The following is a 22,126-nucleotide window of genomic DNA, read 5'->3' as shown; positions in this document are numbered from 1 at the left end:
TCTTTGTTCTTTGGTCCGTTCATCTTTCCTTCGATCCTGGCTAGTCTCCCAGTCCTTGCCACTGAAAAACATCCCCACAGCATGATGCTACCACCACCATGCTTCCCCGTAGGGATGGTGCCCGGTTTCCTCCAGAAGTGACGTTTGGTACCCAGGCCAAAGAATTCAATCTTGTTATCATCAGACCAGAGAATCTTGTTTCTCATGGTCTGAAAGTCATTTACGTACCTTTTGGCAAACTCCAAGTGGGTTGGAAGGTTCTCCCATCTCCACAGAGGAACTCTGAAGCTCTGTCAGAGTGACCATCAGGTTCTTGGTCACCTTCTTGACAAAGGCTCGTCTTCCCCGATTGCTCAGTTTGGCCGGGCGGCCAGCACTAGGAAGAGTCTTGATGGTTCCCAACTTCTTCCATTTAGGAATGATGGAAGCCACTCTGTTCTTGTTGACCTTCAATGCTGCAGACTTTTTTTGGTAACCTTCCCCAGATCTGTGCCTCGACACAATCCTATGGAGGACCAAGACTGCCAAAATTAAAAAAATAAATGAATACATAAATAAAGAATATAATATATATATATCTATATATATATATATCTATATATATATATATAAATATATATGCACGTAAATGTAAAAATAAATGAATGTACACGGAAATCAATCACTAAATAACACAATTGGATATAAATTAGTACTTTTGCATGTACTTATTTTGCCAAAATATGTATTTTTTTCCTAATTATTAATTTCCCTATTTATTTATTTCCCTGTTCATTTATTTTCTTGTCCATTTATTTCTGTTTTGATTTATTTCCCTATTTATTTATTTTTGTCAACTATTATTTCTTCATTTATTTACTTCTGTATTTCTTTGTCTCTATGCAAATGATGAGGCGGGACTTTAACATTCGGGCATAGCATTCAAGCACAGAGTGCGGATAGGCTGTAGATCCTCCCTAGATAGGGGGAAAGAGGCTGACGGTGTGTATGTCTACGACTGTCAGTGTCTGAGCTCTTCGAGAGGCGGCGGATCTGCTTGGAGGAATAGAGTACTGTAAGTATAATGAGACATACTCTGAAAGTATAAATTCGATTTTTGCTGGGCGTCAGTTGAACATTATTTCACGTGTGCGTTTCGCGCACATAGAAACCACATTAATTTAGCAAACAGACTGACCAAAGGAACACATGTTCAGACCGCTAACGTTAACTTAGCAAGCAGACTGACCGAAGGAACACATGTTCAGACCGCTAACGTTAACTTAGCAAGCAGACTGACCAAATGAACACATGTTCACCAAAGGGAAGAGTGCAGACTGGCCAAAGCTAGCTCTAATCATTTGCTTTTCACTCCACTGTTGTAACATAAGTTAGCAAGCAAGCATGGTTAATTGTCTAGCTGTCCACAGAGAAAATATTTGAATATTTCCCTAGGTAGATTGCCAGATATCTCTGAAATGGTGCGGTCAAGTTTAGAGGTAAACATGGGTAACTTAGCAATATACTCCTCTGCAGTTTGAATGAAATTGTATAGCTACATATTTTATTCCGTTGATATGTAGGCCTAATGGTGCATGCTGATAATTTGTATTGTACAATTTCATTGTCAACAGTAAGTTCATCTGGGACCTCATTTGGCACTTCAAGGGGTTGAGTAGGCCTACACCATGTTGATGGTGAGCTAGCTAATATACAAAGAATAATGCATTATAATTAATATTATAATATCATTTATAACCAAGTGTAAAGTAAGAGTGTGCCTCCGATGACTGACATATCACTTTTCTGTTATAGCCTAACTTACTTGTGCATAAGCCTAGTATACTTAAAATATTAGACCACATGACACAAGCTAAGCTGATCTATTGGTTTAGAATGTATTTTTTCTATAGCTGAAGTTCCAAGGCTATTTGGTGCCTATAATAACCAAACCAGGTCAAGGCGTCAACCAAGTATCATCCAAACAAACCCACTTACACCCTCACATTTTGCTGTCTTGGGCGGAAATGCACAACTACTGTCCCAAGCAGGATTGGTAAAGAGCACCTCCAGCGAGTGGGGTTGGGTGAGGGGCGCCTGAACTTTCGAGGTATGCCATCTGACAAAAGAATCGTGGTCACATCACTTGATAGACAAAAGGGAGCCCTTAACCAGACGTTTAAAGTCAATCAACAGAGTGAACCAAATTGTTTTGTGCAATATTTTGACAATTTGATTTATGGTGTGCATAGGCATGCACAAATCTAAGTTTTAGAACATATAACTGTAATGTATAGAGAGTTTCTTGTTGAATTATGAAGAGATTCTTGCATATTTGAATCACATTTGCATAGTGTATAATACTGACCTTAGATCGACACCTGTACCTGTAAATCCTACTCATGTGATTAAAGCTAGTCTGGGCATGTAGTTATCAAGCTTCTCAGAGTATGGGTGCAGATCTAGGGTCAGTTTTTCTATCTAGCAAAGAATAAGGATAGAATATAGACAGGGGAAATTTGATCATAGATCTTCACCATAGTGCAAGAAGTTGGACAGCTGGCCCAAATATCACACCATTTTGAAGGTCCTGTCAGTTAGAGATGTACACTCACCGGCCACTTTATTAGGTACATCTGCGTGTTAACGCAAATAGCCTGCTCCTTCGAACAGCGATTATAATGTGGCTGCCTGCAACTCAATCTATAGAGTAGAGAGCTTTAGTTGTTGTTTGACCAAACAGAACGGGCAAGATGTGTAATCCAAGAAACCTTGACCGTGGTATGATTGTTGGTGCCACACACGGTGGTTCCAGCATCTCAGAAACAGCTGCCCTCCTGGGATTGTTACGCACTACAGTCTCTAGAGTTTACAGAGAATGGTGCGATAAGTGAGTGGCTGTTCTGTGGGCAAAAACGCCTTGTTAATGAGAGAGGTCAGAGGAGAATGTCCATACTCATTTTATTGTTCAGAAATGTGGTGGGTACTTTCTTCGTTCGCTGGACTTTATCCTGCTAACTGTTCCAAATGTCCGAACTGAATTTGGTAAAAGGGCTTTTATGTACTCTGCGCCATCGTCTTGGAACGCCTTACAAAATACTTTTAAACTGGAAGAACTTGTCCCGATTGGTATTTTTTAAATCACTGATGAATGATCTTGAGACTGATTCCCTGACCTGTCAATGTTTTTAATTTGCTGTTTTTGATTTTGTTATACTCTTGTGAATTCAATGGTTTTTACTAGATTACTTGTAGTTTTTCGTGTCTGTCTGTAATTTTTGTAATGACTTGGTGCTGCCTATCTTGGCCAGGACGCTCTTGAAAAAGAGATTTTAAATCTCAATGAGCCCTTCCTGGTTAAATAAAGGTAAAAAAATATATATATTTTTTAAATTAAGCTAACAGAAAGGCCACAAATGCTCAAATAACAGCTGTTTAAAACAGTGGTGTGCGGAAGGGCATCTCTTAATGTACAACACCGTGAATAATTCAGGCTGTTGTGGAGGCAGAAGGGGGTTCTACCCAGTACTAGATAGGTGTACCTAATAAAATGTGTAATAAAAAGTGTATATAATGATAAAAATCAGGTTTGCAAGTTATGTATATATTTTTTTTGTCATTATCTCACAGGTAATCAAGAAAGTTCACAAGTTAATTTTAACTTTGTTTCCAAAGTTGAGAGACAGGTTCGAGCTGTTGAAAATGTCTGGATCTACACAGAGCCATCATCTTATACCTGTCCCATGCCCCAATCAGGGCTACAGTGTGAGATATCTGAAAGACCCTTGTCTCGTGCTACTCTGTACATTCGCCCGCTGTAAAGGAATTTGCGTATGGAGCATGTAAGTCTAATTTCTCAGTTTATGCACTTTTAATGAACTTTAGAGCACTTACTAATCCAAAGTAAATATGTTGAGTGTTAAGCAATATTTACAACAGATGATAACAAAAATCTATAGATAAAGTGTCTTCTCTGTTTTTTGTATTTATTTATGTAATTTTCTCATCAATTAGGAACTAAATGATTGAGTTGTTGCTCAATGTGGACCCCTGACACAATGTGGACCCCTGACACAATGCCTAAACTGTGAAGAACAACTTTACTTTACACAAATAAGAAGGCACAGTGAAGCCTGCTCAAGGTAATGCTCTGAATGGGAAATTAATCATGGTGATGTTGGGAAAATATGATATTCTCCATTTATGGAAGGTGCACTCATTACAAATGATGGTATGGCCATGTTGCACATCAATAACAACTCTTAAGTAGTTTCATAATTTGTTAGTTCAGACGTGGAATAGGCACAATTTAATTGAGCAGTTATGGGTGTTAATTTTTTGGGTCATTGTTGCTGTACATTTCTTTCTGATAAAGATGATAATTACAACACTTCACTATCAGGCTGGGAGCTGTTGTAGAGTGGTGTTATGAAAATATTCTGTTTAGATAACTGTTAGTATCTGATACAACTAACTCCTCGGCTCAACTCGTCAAGTCAATCACAGGTTGAAAGGGCGGGAGAGAATGGAAGGGAGGATGAAGGTGCAGCTATCCCTAGAGCCGGCGGGACAAGTTCCTCCACCGGTCAGCATCCAGTTGTAGATTTGGTAATGGAGGAGTGTCTGGAGACAGGTTCAGATGAGGGTTTATATTCTGAAGGTTTACAGATCACTTTTAAGGGATAAGTTATTTAGCACATCTTAGGGCTAGTTATTAATGTTAATGTACAATTTTCAGGTGTAGTACTTTTTATATGATACATTTAGTTGAATTCAATCGTCTTTACAAACACTTACATTCAATACACTAACACTCACCTCGTGAAGATGGTGTGGACATAATGATGCATACTGATGATTTAATATTTTTAATAACAACAGCTAGTTCATCTGACACTTCAGCAGCAAGTGGTCCAGTATACACCGTTGATGGTAAGTACAATGTTCAAGTGGTCCAGTATACACCGTTGATGGTAAGTACAGTGTTCAAGTGGTCCAGTATACACCGTTGATGGTAAGTACAGTGTTCAAGTGGTCCAGTATACACCGTTGATGGTAAGTACAGTGTTCAAGTGGTCCAGTATACACCGTTGATGGTAAGTACAATGTTCAAGTGGTCCAGTATACACCGTTGATGGTAAGTACAGTGTTCAAGTGGTCCAGTATACACCGTTGATGGTAAGTACAGTGTTCAAGTGGTCCAGTATACACCGTTGATGGTAAGTACAGTGTTCAAGTGGTCCAGTATACACCGTTGATGGTAAGTACAATGTTCAAGTGGTCCAGTATACACCGTTGATGGTAAGTACAATGTTCAAGTGGTCCAGTATACACCGTTGATGGTAAGTACAATGTTCAAGTGGTCCAGTATACACCGTTGATGGTAAGTACAGTGTTCAGAAGAACGTATTATTTAGTATACTGTATCAACTGTCTCTGATGGTTAAAGTTTACACAAACATTTATTTACTTGTCACACCTCATTGGACTGCTAATTCTTGCACGTTTTGGACATTGCAGGTGATTTAGTGAATCATTTAATTTGCAGTATAGACACTGTTTTGGGTATGCGTCTATTACTGCATTTCTCTGAGATAACATTATATTGCTGTTATGCTTGGGTTACAGAACCAGATCCGGTCAAGGCAGCTCAGCTGTTCACATACTGGACACTTCAGTCCAACAAGGACAAAGACCACCTGACCTTGAGGGATTCCTTAGTGGAAAGGAACAGGGCCATAATCCTTTTCTCAACTATGGCATCCAATGGCTAGGTTTGCTGAGCTTGTCTAACTCTACATTGACTGATTTCAAATATGTTTACAAGGTGACTCTGCCATTGGAGAGGGGGTCACCAGGTATGTCCTGTCCACTGTCATGGAAAATCTTCAAAATGGATTCCTACTTGATGAAGAGAAAGGTATTTTTAGTATATTGATTTATAGACTTGTAGATGATGTGAAACCGTTTTTCCCCAGGTCATTCAAAAGGACATCTGTTTATTTATGAAGAACTTGCTCTTTGAGGGTGAGCAGGACCATCTTGTTCCTTCCACATCTCAGGCACTTTTGGAAAGTCTTTTTTTTGTAGTAGTAGTAGCTGGGTGCATGATTGGGCACTTTTAACATTTTATTATTATTTATTTCTTTAAGTGGTGGCCCACACCTTGCAGGACTAAGCCCTACTATCAAACATGTACTGTTTGGCAGAGAACCAGAGACGGCACCGATAACCTTATCTGACTGCGTGGACCATGTCCGGGATGTCATCCAGTTGGTTCGGAGAAACATTTTTATCTTTTGTATATATATTTTTGTAGGTTCATCAGAGGTCCTGAAGAGTGCTTTTTTTCTTCTTCTGAAGCTGTCAAAATACTATGACTTATGAGGATTTTGAAAAAGATCTGATGGCAAGCATCTCCTCATCCTACTCTGGGTTTTGTCTGTTTTGATTCAAAGCCCTGCAGGAAGACACAATGTTCACATCAGCTCAAAAGTTTTATAGAGCTTTTTATTGTTATTTGATATACTTGACACTAGGTATAGAGTTTAGTAAACAGTGATACAGACACTTTGATAAAGTGGCTTACATTTTACATCCTACATTCTAACAGTAATGGTTAACCCCAACAAATTTAAGCTGTACAATTTGAAAGATTAGAGAGAGCTAGGTTAAAGGTAGTGCTCAGTACCTCGTCAATTCTAGATCCTATTGGAGGAGGAACCTGAAGCCGAGGGGCCAGTTCAAAGGCCTACCCTCCATATATACTCCCATTATCCCTATTTAAAAGTCCTGTCTTAAAAGGTTTCCTCAAGGAAGTGCCTAGGCAGTCAAGTAGCAGAAGAGAAATGTGCCTTTTAGAAGCTCAGAGTAGTTGGCTAATCCAAATTGATGGCCACAGAGGAAAATAATTGCTGGTTGTAAATAAAAAAAATTAAAGGAATTTCTAGGAAATGGTGATATTAATGCACTGCCTCATTTCTATACTGGATAAAGGAATTAAGGACATAAGGACAAATATTGAGTTGGTATGTGTTGTGGGTCCCTCTCAAAGAAACCCATGTTAATTGTGACTAACTCCTCTTTATAGATGGCAAACAATTTACTTTTGAAGCCAGGTGGGGTTTTCCAACTGTGGGAAACATACTGTATTAGGGAATATTGTGTGGTATATCAGAATTCCCATGCACTTGTTCTATGCCTGGCTGCACTACAAGGTGAACTGTAAGGCAAGTTACCCTCAAACTGTACAAGAGACTGAATTAAACTGATGCTTCATCTGATGTTTGAATATTTTTGATATCTACAACATATCCACTCGATATAACTGCATTTACCCTGAAATATGTTTTCCACCACGCTGAGGGAGAAGGTGTCTCAACTGGCCAATCAACGTTAGGGGTGCCCTTGACAAACGAGGCCCATCGCTCCTCCAGTTTAACTTGACCTTCACCTGCCTGCGGCTCTGCTGGATCCACTTTGGATCCAGCAGCGCCTGATGTATATTAACCAACATTAGTGTTCATAAGGTCCAGAATCTCACAGGCCTGAAAGACATACCTCCACTTTTTCACCAGATGAGGGGTTTCTTTATTGCCGTGAACTAGGTCTGAGAGGAGCAGGACACCAGAGGCCGCAATGAAGTGAAAAATTGATTCTGAAAGCAGAAATTCGGGGGGGGAAATCTAACATGTGCAGGGGCATCCCAACTGCCTGTGTGCACTCTGGGTCAAATACTGTTTTGAGGAATTAACGCAGAGGGCAGGGGAAATCTGGGTGGCCTAAATGCTAAAAACCAGCCAGAGACTTAAATGTAGCATGCCCATGGGTAAGGGGCCAGATCCAAGCCAAAGCAATGTTCTAAATTCAAACAGGCATCATTCTGCCTTGTTATGTATCACTTCCCTAGAAAAACATTGGAATTTGTAATGTTTCTGCGTAATTACCGAGTTACCTCACAGCCTGTCTGTTGAATTTAACAAGAAGTTTTAGGAAGGACAAGCCCTTCTGAATAAACAACAAATTATGACTCCAGAGCCCTACCAAGGTGACTGGCTTCAGTTGGTCTTGACAGGGTTTGGAGCACCTGATCCTGTTTGAGGCCCCTGCTCACGTTCCATCCCTGTCTCCCCATGCTGTGATGTCCTCGTTCCTTGGCCCAAATTGAAATCACAAGTTGCTCCAGAGGCCGTTGCCTCTGTGTTCTGGGGGTCTGTGGAAAGCTGGCTGTGTTGGCAAGCCTTTCCTCACTGTTGCAGTGTTCGCCCCAGGTTATTACAGCATAGATAGCACTGAGGAATAGAAGGACTACAATGGTCATTACGGTGTGTGATATGGTCATGGTGAGGGTGGTATTTTGAGTTTGCTTGTCTCAGGAGGGGCATGATTGATAGTTAGACGTACATCACTAGTAATAAACATTTTAATGTATTTTTTAAACAGTCATGAAGAAGTCATTCAGTTGAAGTGACACTTTTTGTTCTACTCTAGTTGAACTGCTCAGACGGTCTGTCTGCTCACTAGTGTAAGGACAGCAGCATGTCTTATTATTGACCGTTTCTCGCCGCAGTTTTACTGAGGCAGTCAATGGGGACAGGGCAAACTGTACAAATTCAAATTAAAGAATAGAATTGAGCGGTTATTGAACACCCTTTCTAAAGGCTCCACAAGTAAGAATCAGTAATGTTTGTTTACCATGCTTCCTGATGTACTTTGGGCTTAATCTGATTTTTAAAGGCATACTCAAAATTGGTGATGACAGTTTTCACAGAACAGCACTAAAGTAGAGCACTTCGGCAAATGAATACACCCTAGACAAGTTGTCAGACAATCAATGATTGATTTTTACGTCACATTCGCTCATTCTTTTGGGAGGTAAAATGCTTTGGAACTAAATCAGCCATGTACAGCACATTTTACAGAGGACCACGTGACGCACCGATTAGCTTGTAGTTTCTTATTACAGTGTTTCGCTTGTTGCATGATGAGTTTGAATGAGTGGCACTCATAACGCAACTAATTTTCTGTCAGAAATCACAGCTTGTTTGTATCATAATAGATGGCACTTGTCTTATCAGTCAATTGCATGTTATTTGCAGACAATTGCACCTCGCGTGGGGGACTCCCAGACTCCGACCTGCACTCAGTGTGAATGATTCAGTGAGAACAGCCAAAACAGCTCAAACAGCATTTGCTGTGACATAGAAACTATCAGCACTTGAAATTCTCTTGGAGATAGTTTGACCAATCCAAATACTAAAATCCATTAAATTCTCAGACCCGGGCTTTAAAACATCTCCAATTATATCTGATAATAGGGCAACTGTCTCACTATAGACATTTAAGACGTTGGAAAAAGAACCTTGCGCAACTGGCAATGTGTGCACTTCCATGTCAGTCAATGGCCGTGGAAGCTGAACCTCAGGGACTGTGACTCCATGATAGTGACCATAAGGACCTCCACAGTCAAGGGCATATTCCATGTCAACCTAATGTGAGATCAACAGTAAAATATGAGCATGTCTATTCTATGCAAATAATAAAGGAATGCCATTCACAATAGAACAAGGTCATTTGGCAATAGTGTTTGCTTGCAGTGTAAAAAAAATTACCACATGTAGTTGCAATTTCTCGAATCATGTTAAATAAAATGTGGTAAAATAATGTTTACCAATTGAATTATACACTGCTCAAAAAAATAAAAGGGAACACTTAAACAACACAATGTAACTCCAAGTCAATCACACTTCTGTGAAATCAAACTATCCACTTAGGAAGCAACACTGATTGACAATACATTTCACATGCTGTTGTGCAAATGGAATAGACAAAAGGTGGAAATTATAGGCAATTAGCAAGACACCCCCAATAAAGGAGTGATTCTGCAGGTGGTGACCACAGACCACTTCTCAATTCCTATGCTTCCTGGCTGATGTTTTGGTCACTTTTGAATGCTGGCGGTGCTCTCACTCTAGTGGTAGCATGAGACGGAGTCTACAACCCACACAAGTGGCTCAGGTAGTGCAGCTCATCCAGGATGGCACATCAATGCGAGCTGTGGCAAGAAGGTTTGCTGTGTCTGTCAGCGTAGTGTCCAGAGCATGGAGGCGCTACCAGGAGACAGGCCAGGCCAACATAGATGTGGATCTCTTCATCTAGGTTGAGTAGACCCTCCCTCTCCAGGTTGCAGAAAGAAGTATAGAAGAGGCCCAACACTCCCCCAAAGACATCCATCCACAGCCGCTCTATCCTGGATAAAGAGACAAAGCAGCAAAGCAGAAGAGTGTGAGAGAAAGAGTTGGGGGAGAGAGATATGTTATTATTCCTAAAATCACCACAGTTGTCTACAGTCACAACTCTTTCTATGCAAAAAAAGTTGTAAGAATGTTTACTAATGTAACGGCTTTCTTCCTGGGATGAAGGAGAGGACCAAAATGCAGCGCAGTTAGTGTTCAACATGTTTAATTTAACGAACTGCGAACACTTACAACAATACAAAAACCGTGAAAACCGAGACAGTACTATCTGGTGCAGAACACAAACACGGAGACAGGAAACAACCACCCACAATCCCCAATACAAAACAAGCCACCTATATATGATTCTCAATCAGGGACAACGATTGACAGCTGCCTCTGATTGAGAACCATATTAGGCTGAACACAGAAACAGACAAACTAGACACACAACATAGAATGCCCACCCCAACTCACGCCCTGACCATACTAAACAAATACAAAAACAAGGAAAAACAGGTCAGGAACGTGACAACTAATCAGAGCAATTTAGCATGTGACCTAACACAAACCTAACAGAACCACAATATCAATCTGATAACTCAGTTGCTTCTTAAACATGTTTATCTGCAAATTTAACAAAACATAATTGGCCATTTAAGCTAATAAGGTTGATTTGAAGAAGTATGAAAATATACACAATTATTACATTTACATTTACATTTAAGTCATTTAGCAGACGCTCTTATCCAGAGCGACTTACAAATTGGTGCATTCACCTAATGACATCCAGTGGAACAGCCACTTTACAATAGTGCATCTAAATCTTTTAAGGGGGGGGGGGGGGGCAGAAGGATTGCTTTATCCTATCCTAGGTATTCCTTGAAGAGGTGGGGTTTCAGGTGTCTCCGGAAGGTGGTGATTGACTCCGCTGTCCTGGCGTCGTGAGGGAGTTTGTTCCACCATTGGGGTGCCAGAGCAGCGAACAGTTTTGACTGGGCTGAGCGGGAACTGTACTTCCTCAGTGGTAGGGAGGCGAGCAGGCCAGAGGTGGATGAACGCAGTGCCCTTGTTTGGGTGTAGGGCCTGATCAGAGCCTGAAGGTACTGAGGTGCCGTTCCCCTCACAGCTCCGTAGGCAAGCACCATGGTCTTGTAGCGGATGCGAGCTTCAACTGGAAGCCAGTGGAGAGAGCGGAGGAGCGGGGTGACGTGAGAGAACTTGGGAAGGTTGAACACCAGACGGGCTGCGGCGTTCTGGATGAGTTGTAGGGGTTTGATGGCACAGGCAGGGAGCCCAGCCAACAGCGAGTTGCAGTAATCCAGACGGGAGATGACAAGTGCCTGGATTAGGACCTGCGCCGCTTCCTGTGTGAGGCAGGGTCGTACTCTGCGGATGTTGTAGAGCATGAACCTACAGGAACGGGCCACCGCCTTGATGTTAGTTGAGAACGACAGGGTGTTGTCCAGGATCACGCCAAGGTTCTTAGCGCTCTGGGAGGAGGACACAATGGAGTTGTCAACCGTGATGGCGAGATCATGGAACGGGCAGTCCTTCCCCGGGAGGAAGAGCAGCTCCGTCTTGCCGAGGTTCAGCTTGAGGTGGTGATCCGTCATCCACACTGATATGTCTGCCAGACATGCAGAGATGCGATTCGCCACCTGGTCATCAGAAGGGGGAAAGGAGAAGATTAATTGTGTGTCGTCTGCATAGCAATGATAGGAGAGACCATGTGAGGTTATGACAGAGCCAAGTGACTTGGTGTATAGCGAGAATAGGAGAGGGCCTAGAACAGAGCCCTGGGGGACACCAGTGGTGAGAGCGCGTGGTGAGGAGACAGATTCTCGCCACGCCACCTGGTAGGAGCGACCTGTCAGGTAGGACGCAATCCAAGCGTGGGCCGCGCCGGAGATGCCCAACTCGGAGAGGGTGGAGAGGAGGAGGAGGATCTGATGGTTACAAAATGATTATACCTCTGGTTGTGTGTACTTCTACCAGTGAGATGGGAATTCCCTGTTTAGGCCTCTGGTGGACACCATGAAGTGTGCCACTTGAACATTTCCTCCTCCTCTGTCAGACCTAACGCCTGATGGCACTCCATTGGTGTTGACTGCTTCAAGGAAGCTGTTCATCACTGTTGAGGCCAGGTTGTTGGTGAGGTACACGATTAGATGGCTAAAACCGTCAATACCACCATGAACTACAAATCGCCATCTGTAATAAAGAAATTGCTTGTTTCGTTTACTGGAATATTAAAGGTCCGATCTAACATAGTCAAAATAATCTTCACTCTTCAATCACTGGATGGATGTGTTATTTTTTCTTCGACTGACATTTTACATTGGCTTTACACATTGCACAAGTGCAAAGTCTTCAAGACAGTAAAGCAAATGTACATGAGTGAATTAGTAATAAATATATAACAAATACCTCCTGATCATTGTCCCAGCTTGTTGAATAGGCCTCTGGCATAAACGTTGCTCTGTGACGGTTAGTAGAGCACTTCATTAAGCGCAGGCACCACCCCAGGGGCATGAGTTCAACTGAGAATGGAGGGGAGGGGTGACGTCCCCCAAGATTATGAGAGATTTCTCGTAGAACGAGGACTGGATACGGAGGGGCACACCAGTGACTTTGGAGCAGGTTTTAACAATGGGTTAGAGACCTGTTTGGTTACCAAATTGCTGAACACTACAGGGTCAACCTCTGTGTCAGTAGATGCAGCTAACTGGAACAAATTGTCAGCCAGAGACTCACACGAAAAAGTAAATCATCAGATTCAGCACAAGCATTTTCAGCTAGGTTAGCCAACACTCTCAAATCTCTGGCTATCTCTTGCATTCGTGTAGCCATATTGCATAGTGTCTGTGTCATAGAAACCATGCATGTGAAGTCAATCTTCTTACTCTGATACCAATCAACCAATGGGAGTAAGGTCATTCATTTATTTTTACATTTACCTGCATATATATTTAGGGATTTATTTATGTATTCATTTCTTTTTTGATTTTGTCCATCTTGGTCCTCCATAGACTGAAAGATCACTCATTCAAAGTAGGAAAAGTGGAGACGGAAATGAAATGAGGATGTGGTTGTGGTGGTGATGTAGGCTATGTCGTAAGGACATTGTTCTCTGCACGACAGTATCAGACAGACCTCTCAGGAAAAAGTCTACTTCTACTTCCAGGCAAGAACCATAGTTTCCAGAGTGCTAGATTACATATTTAGTAGTCATATTTCAAACACACACACACACAGACAAACATAAATTATAGTTGGCTCCTGACAGTGTACTCAAGATGTCCCCTGACTGTTCCTGTGGCTCCCTCTAGTGCCTCTTTGTACGAAATAACATTATAACATCATATTTCACTGTTTCAGACTTTTCCAGACAGTCACCCACTCATACTGAATGTGAATGTGTGCATTAGCAATGACAGTTGTTGGAATCATGATATGATAAAAAAAAATAAGATTTACAATTGAAAAACTTTTCGTTAACAGCTTGGTTTCTTCTAGAAAATACTAAAAGAAAAACTCCAACCTGCGTAGGAAACGTATATAATTATATCAATGGGAAACCCCTTCTGTTAACATACACATCTTACAAAGGCAGTGAAAAGTTTCACATCAAAAAACAACAGAGCATGCTAAACCACGTGAGCGTGGCCTAGGCAGAAACTGTTTTCCATGGTATGTGCTCAAACCACACAATACTTGATGACTGTCTTCCTTTAACTATGCAATCTAGTCAACAAAAGCGGCACTAGCCTAGAGCAGTTTGCAGGTGCAGTGCAGTTCTGTTTTACTTTTTTTGGGGGTAGGGGGTGTTCAACGGTTTCACTATCAATCAGAGGAAGTAGTATTGGCATGACAGGCTGTCTATTGTAGGTTAAAGTGTGTCTTACCAAACAAGTATTCAAAGACAAAAGGTTTGGTTCTAGTTGAGACGAGATAATTATCCCAACAAGATTTCGGTGAGTGTTTTTTTCCGTAGCCTACTATAATACTTTTGGACAGGAGTTTTGCTCCCAGTTCGTCACTGCATGCTTTATAGAATTAAAAGCACATCATACATTTATTTACATTCACCGCGGTTTCTGCTATGCTGTTGTGAGATGTCGTATAATCTTAAATCCTCTAGAGACATTTAAATGTCACTATCCCTAAAACAATGGAAATACATTTTAAACACAGGCACTTTCTACAATGGGGAAAAAATCACACTGTTCAGACCTATACAGTAGTGATGGGCATTCCGTCTCTTTTCAGTGAGCCGGCTCGTTCAACTCAGCTCACCAAAGTCAAGTCAAACATATTGTGATAGTTTGACTATGATTGGTGTTAAAACAATTCTAATTAAATTATTAAATGACATCGTACTCTACCTTAACCACAATGTATTTAAAATGCATTGGTTTGTTATGAAAAAGATTGTTATGAAACATATGCATTTAAAGTATAACTTTTTAATGTATATAAACAAAGTGCATATAAATCTAACCATTCAAAACGAATACAATCTGAACAGCATAATAGAATATTTCACCATATCAAAGAAAAAGAAATAACAATTTGCAAAACTGCAGCATCCCACAAATTGAAATAAATGTAACAAAGAAGGATGCTATTAAACATGTGTTGGTGTTAAAACAATTCTAATTAAATTATTAAATGACATCGTACTCTACCTTAACCACAATGTATTTAAAATGCATTGGTTTGTTATGAAAAAGATTGTTATTAAACATATGCATTTAAAGTATAACTTTTCAATGTATATAAACAAAGTGCATATAAATATAACAATTCAAAACGAATACAATCTGAACGACATAATAATAGAATATTGCACCATATCACAGAAAAATAAATAACAATGTGCAAAACTGCAGCATCCCACTTAAAACATTAAACTGGTCCCTCTTTCCTCTCTCTTCTTTATTGCCATGTTATAACCAGCAGCACACAGCAATGCTCACCATATTTTGCTTTTATGAGATTTGCATTCAGAAATGCTAGCTGCCTTACTTTCGAGGGGCTGATGCGGTTTCTTCTCTCAGTAATTATTTGTCCCGTTTTCGAGAAGACCCTCTCAGAGGGAACGGATGTGGCCACTATGCAGAGTCTCCCTGTCATGACTTTAGTAAGCTGTGGGTAGACCGAGGCCTTGTTCTTCCACCAGCTCAGAGGATCTGGAGATCTTTGGAGGTGGGGCTCCTCCAAATAGGATCGGACCTTCATTATGTCATCTGCTGAGGGATTCCTTCGTTCTGCATCCCCAGTTGCTCTCTCGTCAAACAGCATCCAAACAGAAGAGTTTTGTGGCACTCCTGCTGGTGCTTCTGCTCCATCTGATCCCTCTTCTTTCTGTTGCCCTGGTACCTGAGCCAGCTGACTGTTGGGGCTGTCCCTTCCCTGCTGCTGAGGTTATTCTTTGAATAGCCTCATCAATCGCTCTGGCATCACTGAAGGCTAACTTCTTAAACCTGGGGTCAAGTGCAGCGGTTTCACATGGCGTATGGTTACATTTGCTTCTCTCTGGCGGCTGGCTGTGTTTCGCTGCAGACCCTTACACATGAGTATCATTTTTGAGGCTGTCACATAGCTGAAAAGAGAGAACAGTAACTTATTAGTTCAGGTTCATGTTTTGTCTACTGATACTACATTCTCATTTACTGCTCATATACATATATAACACTGGATTAAATAATGATGTAGTAATAACTGCTTACTGTACCTCTCTCCACTGATCTCCACAGTGACCTGCTCAAATGGTTCCAGAACTCTGCACACCTCCTCCACCACCTCCCATTCCTCTTGGGTCAGAGCATCAACAGGTGCATTGACAATAGCCAGGGTAGAGATGATGGCATCCTTTGACTCAAGAAACCGCTTCAACATATAATGTTGAATTCCACCTTGTAGTTCAGTCTTGTTTAGGCCTCAGCTCAGGCATCCCTATCTGGCGTTGTGTAGACTTTAGTTGTTCAGCACTTGCTGTGCTCCTGTGGAAGTATTTCACTTTGTCCACAGTGAGCTTCATCACCTTCAGAGTATTTCTTACAATCAGGTTGATTGTGTGGGCAAGACATGGATGATGGGTCCATCTAAACATTTTCATGGCTTTGGTTATGTTAGCTGCATTGTTGCTAACACAACAGACCACTTTCCATCTACTGCCATTCTCTGGCCACTCTCAACAGTTCCTCTGCCAAGTTCTCTGAGGTGTGTCTGTCGCTGAACTCAAAGCAGTCCAGAAGACAGCTAGACATAGAAAAATCTTCAATGAAGTGTCATGTAACTGACATGTAAGAAGTGGTTACCCTTGATGTCTTGCAGTCAGTAGTAAGGCAAACTGCAGTAGCTTTTTGGACTCTTTCCCGCACTGAAGCCTGTGTGCCTTCGTACAGTTGTGGAATAAGTGATTTTGAAAGGGTTTTCTTGCTTGGAATTGTGTATATTGGATTTAGACTATTGCTATAGTTTTTAAAACCTCTGTCCTCCACGATCGAAAATGGCTGGAAATTGGTGGCAATAATTTTAGCAAATGCAATATCAATTTGGCCTTGTTTTGCTACAGACATAGACTTTGGCATAAACTGGTCAATAGAAGACTGCGTTGCTGTGGGTCGCGGAGTAGGCCTACTTGACTAAGTGGATACATCTCCACGTGTGGAGGTGCTGGCTCCACCACTATCACTAGCAGGCCCGCTAGATTCTCGAAGCTCCGCTACAGCTAGCTTCACAGTTGGGTGCACATTTCACATATGCCGGTGTAAGTTGTGCGTAGAACCGGCTTTGTATGAGATTTTGTTTTGGCAAATTCTACACTGTGCTCTAACATTGTCTACATTATTAAAATGCATCCAAATGCTACTGTGCTTCCGACTCATTTTCCAGCTGTTGTTTTCACAGCTGTGCTTCTTCTCTCTCCTCGGCTGCTAAGTGTGTGACTGTGTGTTGGCTCGGCCCTCCCTCACGCATCTTTGGTTTATTGGTTGACACTGCGTGTTGGATTGACAGGAACAACAGGTGAGGCTGTTAGTCTGAGCAGACAGAACAAATTTGTGTGCGCTTGAGCATTTAGGCCTATATTATTATTTAATTTTTTTCATTCTTTGAATTAGTTAATTCAATTCATTTCAATCTTTTGATTATTCATATCTTTATTTTTTTATTTTTTTATAAATAGATTCGGCTCTTCTGATATGCGAGCCAGCTCCCAACGTTCACCTACAAGAGCCGGTTCTTAGAGCCGATGGCAGGGTTTACAGACAATCATGGACTACAAAGAGAAAACCAGCCACGTCATGGACAACGATGTCTTGCTTCAGGACAAGCTAAACACCTTCTTCGCCCGCTTTGAGGATAACACAGTGCCACCGACACGGCCCGCTACCAAGAACTGTGGACTCTCCTTCTCCATGGCCGAAGTGAGTAAGACATTTAAACGTGTTAACCCTCACAAGGCTGCCAGCCTAGATGGCATCCCTAGCCGCGTTCTCAGATCATGCGCAGACCAGCTGGCTGGAGTGTTTACGGACATATTCAATCTCTCCCTATCCCAATCTGCTGTCCCCACTTGCTTCAAGATGTCCACCATTGTTCCGTACCCAAGAAAGCAAAGGTAACTGAACTAAACGATATAAATGATTATTATTAGTGCTTTGAGAGGCTAGTTAAGGATTATATCACCTCTACCTTACCTGCCACCCTAAACCCACTTCAATTTGCAATTTGCGTCTGTGGACCCCAATAGGTCCACAGACAATGCAATCTCCATCACACTGCACACCGCCCTATCCCATCTGGATAAAATGAATACCTATGTAAGAATGTTGTTCATTGACTATAGCTCAGCATTCAACACCATAATACCCTCCAAGCTCATCATTAAGCTCGGGGCCCTGGGTCTGAACCCCGCCCTGTGCAACTGGGTCCTGAACATCCGAACAGTCCGCCCCCAGGTAGTGAAGGTAGGAAACAACACCTCCACTTCACTGATCTTCAACACTGGGGCCCAACAAGGGAAGCATGCTCAGCCCCGTCCTGTACACACTGTTCACCCATGACTGCGTGGCCACGCACACCTCTAACTCAATCATCAAGTTTGCAGACGACACAACAGTAGTAGGCCTGATTACCAACAATGACGAGACGGCCTACAGGGAGGAGGTGAGGGCTCTGGGAGTGTGGTGCCTGGAAAACAACCTCTCACTCAACGTCAACAAAACAAAGGAGCTGATCGTGGACTTCAGGAAACAGCAGAGGGAGCAAGCCCCTATCCACATAAACTGGACCGCAGTGGAGAAGGTGGAAAGCTTCAAGTTCCTCTGCGTACACATCACTGATGATCTGAAATGGTCCACCCACACAGACAGTGGCTGAAGAAATTTGTCTTGGCCCCTAAAACTTTTACAGATGCACAATTGAGAGCATCCTATCGGGCTGTATCACTCCTGGTACGGCAACTGCACCGCCCACAACTGCAGAGCTCTCAATAGGGCGGTGCAGTCTGCCCAATGCATTACCGGGGGCAAACTACCTGCCCTCCAGGACACCTACAGCACCCAATGTCACAGGAAGGACCACCCGAAACACTGCCTGTTCACCTCGCTATCATCCAGATTGCGAGGTCAGTACAGGTGCATCAAAGCTGAGACCGAGAGACTGAAAAACAGCTTCTATCTCAAGACATCAGACTGTTAAATAGCCATCACTAGCCCACCCGGTTACGTAACCCTGTACCTTAGAGGCTGCTGCCCTATATACATAGACTTGTAATCACTGGCCACTTTAAGAATGGAACACTAGTTACTTTAATAATGTTTAAATAATGTTTACATACTGCTTTACTCATCTCATATGTATATACTGTATTCTATTCTGCTGTATTTTAGTCAATGCCACTCCGACATAGCTCAATCTAATATTTATATATTTCTAAATTCAATTATTTTACTTTTAGATTAGTGTGTATTTTTGCGAACTATTAGATACTACTGCCCTGTTGGAGCTAGGAACACAAGCATTTTGCTATACCTGCAATAACATCTGCTAAATATGTTTATGTGATCAACACAATTTGATTGGATTTGTGTCATAAGTGAAAGTGCAATGACATTTATATGCGTATTCTATTTCCCTCTCTGTTTGCAGTAAAATGCCACTGTGTGAAAGGAACGTGTGCTATATACAATGGATTGTCTACATCCCCACGTTCGTGGTGGGTTTACCCCTCAACCTGGCCACCCTGTGGCTCCTCCTCTTCAGGATCCGTCGATGGACTGAGTCCACAGTATACCTCAGCAGTCTGATCATCAACGACAGCCTTCTCATCTTTTCTCTGCCCTTCAAGATATACGCCTTCGGCCGCACCTGGGGCCTGAGCATGGGCTTCTGCACCTTCCTGGAGAGCCTGGTGTTCGTCAACATCTATGGGAGCATCGTACTGATCGTGTGCATCTCAGGCGACCGATATGTTTCTCTGCGGTTTCCATTCAACGGCAAGCGTCTACGGTCGCCACGGAAGGCTGCCCTGGTATGCCTGGCTGTGTGGGTGACGGTATTTGCTTTCACCACACCCGTCTATGAGCTCCACAACAAAAACACTACTAGCCTGCACAACAACGAAACCAGGTGTTTCGAAGGATTCTCCAGGGAAACCTGGGGGAAGAAATGGATCATTGTTGCCATGGAGACGGTGTTCACAATCAGCACTGTCACTATGTTGTTCTTCTCGGTGCGCGTGATGCAGATCCTGAGAGATATGCGGCGTCGGAACCCGCTGGACAAGAAGGTGAGGGACAACAAGTCTGTGAAGATCGTCCTGAGCAACCTGGTGGCCTTCATGCTGTGCTTCATCCCGTACCACGTGGCCGCAGTCGTCTACTTCCTGGCCAAGAACCGCACAGAGAACCCAGACGTCATCGACCCCCTCAGAGACTTCGTCCACATCAGCACCTGTCTGGGCAGTGTCAACTGTCTGACGGACGGGGTCTGCTACTACTTCATCCTGAAGGAGAACCTGTTGACTGCCAGCCAGGAGAGGAGGAGGATGTCCACTAGAGGGAACTACGTGGCAAAGCCCGGGGAAATCAACCAGCATCCGATGGACAACATCATGGTCAAGGGACCCGGAGAGACAGGATCAGACAACCAGGTCACTGGAGATCGATAGGACTTGCTAGATAGATGTGGTTTATCGGAGTGGAGTGGAGAGCAGGGTGGAGGCGATTTTCCTGTAGATGGATATTTATCACCTCTATCTGGGAAACGGAAACTCAGATCACCACAACAGAGAGGAGACAAGTCTCATGAAAGACTCTCGAAGAATGAATGACTGATGTGAGGTTCTAATTCTCAGAGTATAAAACTCAAAGGACATTTATGAAAGCTTAACAAAGTTTATTCTGCCCAGAGGGTCAATACAGCTGCATTCAGATAAAAACATTTTCACACAAGCACTGATATTTAACTGTTCCTCATAGGCTGAGTCTCCTCCTATCCATCTGTACAAACATCATTCTTTACTGCTAGGCAGGACACTAGTGATACGGACCATAAACTTTTATTTCTCCCTTAAGGTGACCTGACCTGACCTCAACCTCCCTCCATCACTAATCCACAGCTCTCTCCCCTTATCAATGCCTGCCACATGTAATCGCTTCTGATGGGTGTCACCTTGGGGTCATGATAGTGGCTGCACCAAATGATTGATGCATTATAATAATTGATTATGCATATGTTGTATGAATAGAAGGGGAAGGGCTATAAGATCCTCCCCCACTACATTTATACGGTACTGGACCACAGATTAGCAATATATTCATTATAAGGTTTAATACTCTTCCACAGTTATTTTCTAGTCTCTGCCTCTTATAAGAAACGGTCTGAGCAGATATGTGAGCCATTGCAGTGAAAACAGGGTGTCTGTGAGAAAGCGCCTCAAGGCTAAAAGAGATACATAGACACAGACCCCTGCAGGGGAGTAAATAGATAGGAGACAAGTTAAACATACCACTGTAAGCCACACAGGAATGGAAAATTACTGCTGGGCTATTGTTTTCTCCTGCAAGTTTATATAACTGTATATGCATGGGCTTGGTCTCATGAGTAGAAGGTGTTGAAGTAGGCAGTTACATTACTAGGGGTTGACTGCAAGCATATTAAAGCAACTTTGACCTTTTTTATTTTGCAGAACTTACTCTGAAACATGCGTGCTGTGTTTCCGTTGTCAACTTCTGTCTGCAATTGCATTAATAAAGGTTTGATTGATTTACTTAAAGAAGATATTGTCTGATTGCGTGTTTTCACCAATAAGCCAATGATTGACAAGGAACAAGGAACCTTCCCCAACACTTCCCTGCACTCAACACATTCCAAGCTTAGTTGCACACACTATATACCTTCCTCCTATAACCATTAACTTCTGGTGTAAACCCTCTAAGCCTCAGCACTCCATCAGTGACATGAATAAGTATATTTCATATTCTCAGAACCCAACAGTCCCTCCTCTTGAACAATAGCTTCCTACTGTTCAACTTACTTAAACTTGGAAATTACTTATAAATGAACAAACAATGATAACAAAACACGAACAAAAAATAATAAAACATGATTATAAATGAACAAACAATGATAACAAAACATTCACCGTGAGGTTTACAAACTCAGAGACTTATGGCCTCTGATCTATGATCACAACAAACACAATCTTAATTTCCATCTCTCATCACACAACAAAATGACATTCCAGCTGAAGCTGTTGGCTTCCTCCCCTCCAGCTGGAGATGCTTTTAGTTTCTCCACTTTCTCCTTCTTGTTCATAAGAGAGTGATAGCATAAGACTTGGAAAGCAACAAACAGACACACAAAACATAACAGTATTAACAATGTGGTAAGCTATG

The 22,126-nt window shown here is 42.2% G+C and overlaps 1 protein-coding gene and 1 long non-coding RNA gene across 5 annotated transcripts; both read left to right on the top strand.

Moving 5' to 3' along the window:
- The first annotated feature begins 950 nt into the window (after nucleotides 1–950).
- Nucleotides 951–7,262, top strand: LOC129822359 (uncharacterized). 3 transcript variants are annotated; one of them, XR_008754477.1, is made up of 3 exons: nucleotides 951–1,054; nucleotides 3,655–3,821; nucleotides 3,994–7,262. It is a non-coding gene; the product is annotated as an uncharacterized LOC129822359 (long non-coding RNA). The 3 variants fall into 3 exon arrangements; XR_008754479.1 differs by having other exon boundaries at nucleotides 955–1,054; nucleotides 3,610–3,821; XR_008754478.1 differs by having other exon boundaries at nucleotides 951–3,821.
- A 6,724-nt stretch (nucleotides 7,263–13,986) lies between these two features.
- LOC129822358 (lysophosphatidic acid receptor 6-like) lies at nucleotides 13,987–21,509 on the top strand. Of its 2 annotated transcripts, XM_055880578.1 has the most exons (4): nucleotides 13,987–14,191; nucleotides 17,133–17,249; nucleotides 17,410–17,650; nucleotides 19,377–21,509. In XM_055880578.1, the coding sequence occupies exon 4, from the start codon at nucleotides 19,381–19,383 to the stop codon at nucleotides 20,395–20,397; it is 1,017 nt and encodes a 338-aa protein (XP_055736553.1). In that variant the 5' UTR covers nucleotides 13,987–14,191; nucleotides 17,133–17,249; nucleotides 17,410–17,650; nucleotides 19,377–19,380; the 3' UTR covers nucleotides 20,398–21,509. The 2 variants fall into 2 exon arrangements, with proteins under 2 accessions (XP_055736553.1, XP_055736554.1); XM_055880579.1 differs by lacking the exon at nucleotides 13,987–14,191 and having other exon boundaries at nucleotides 14,717–17,249.
- Nucleotides 21,510–22,126: the final 617 nt, after the last annotated feature.

The sequence above is a fragment of the Salvelinus fontinalis genome, chromosome 24, assembly GCF_029448725.1.
Source record: "Salvelinus fontinalis isolate EN_2023a chromosome 24, ASM2944872v1, whole genome shotgun sequence".
Taxonomy (NCBI): domain Eukaryota; kingdom Metazoa; phylum Chordata; class Actinopteri; order Salmoniformes; family Salmonidae; genus Salvelinus; species Salvelinus fontinalis.
Note: the sequence above shows the minus strand (reverse complement) of the source record. Positions and strands in the feature narration are given on the sequence as shown.

What these genes read in the sequence shown, in the direction of transcription:
- LOC129822358 (XM_055880578.1), top strand. Translation starts at nt 19,381, where the DNA reads ATGCCACTGTGTGAAAGGAACGTGTGCTATATACAATGGATTGTCTAC.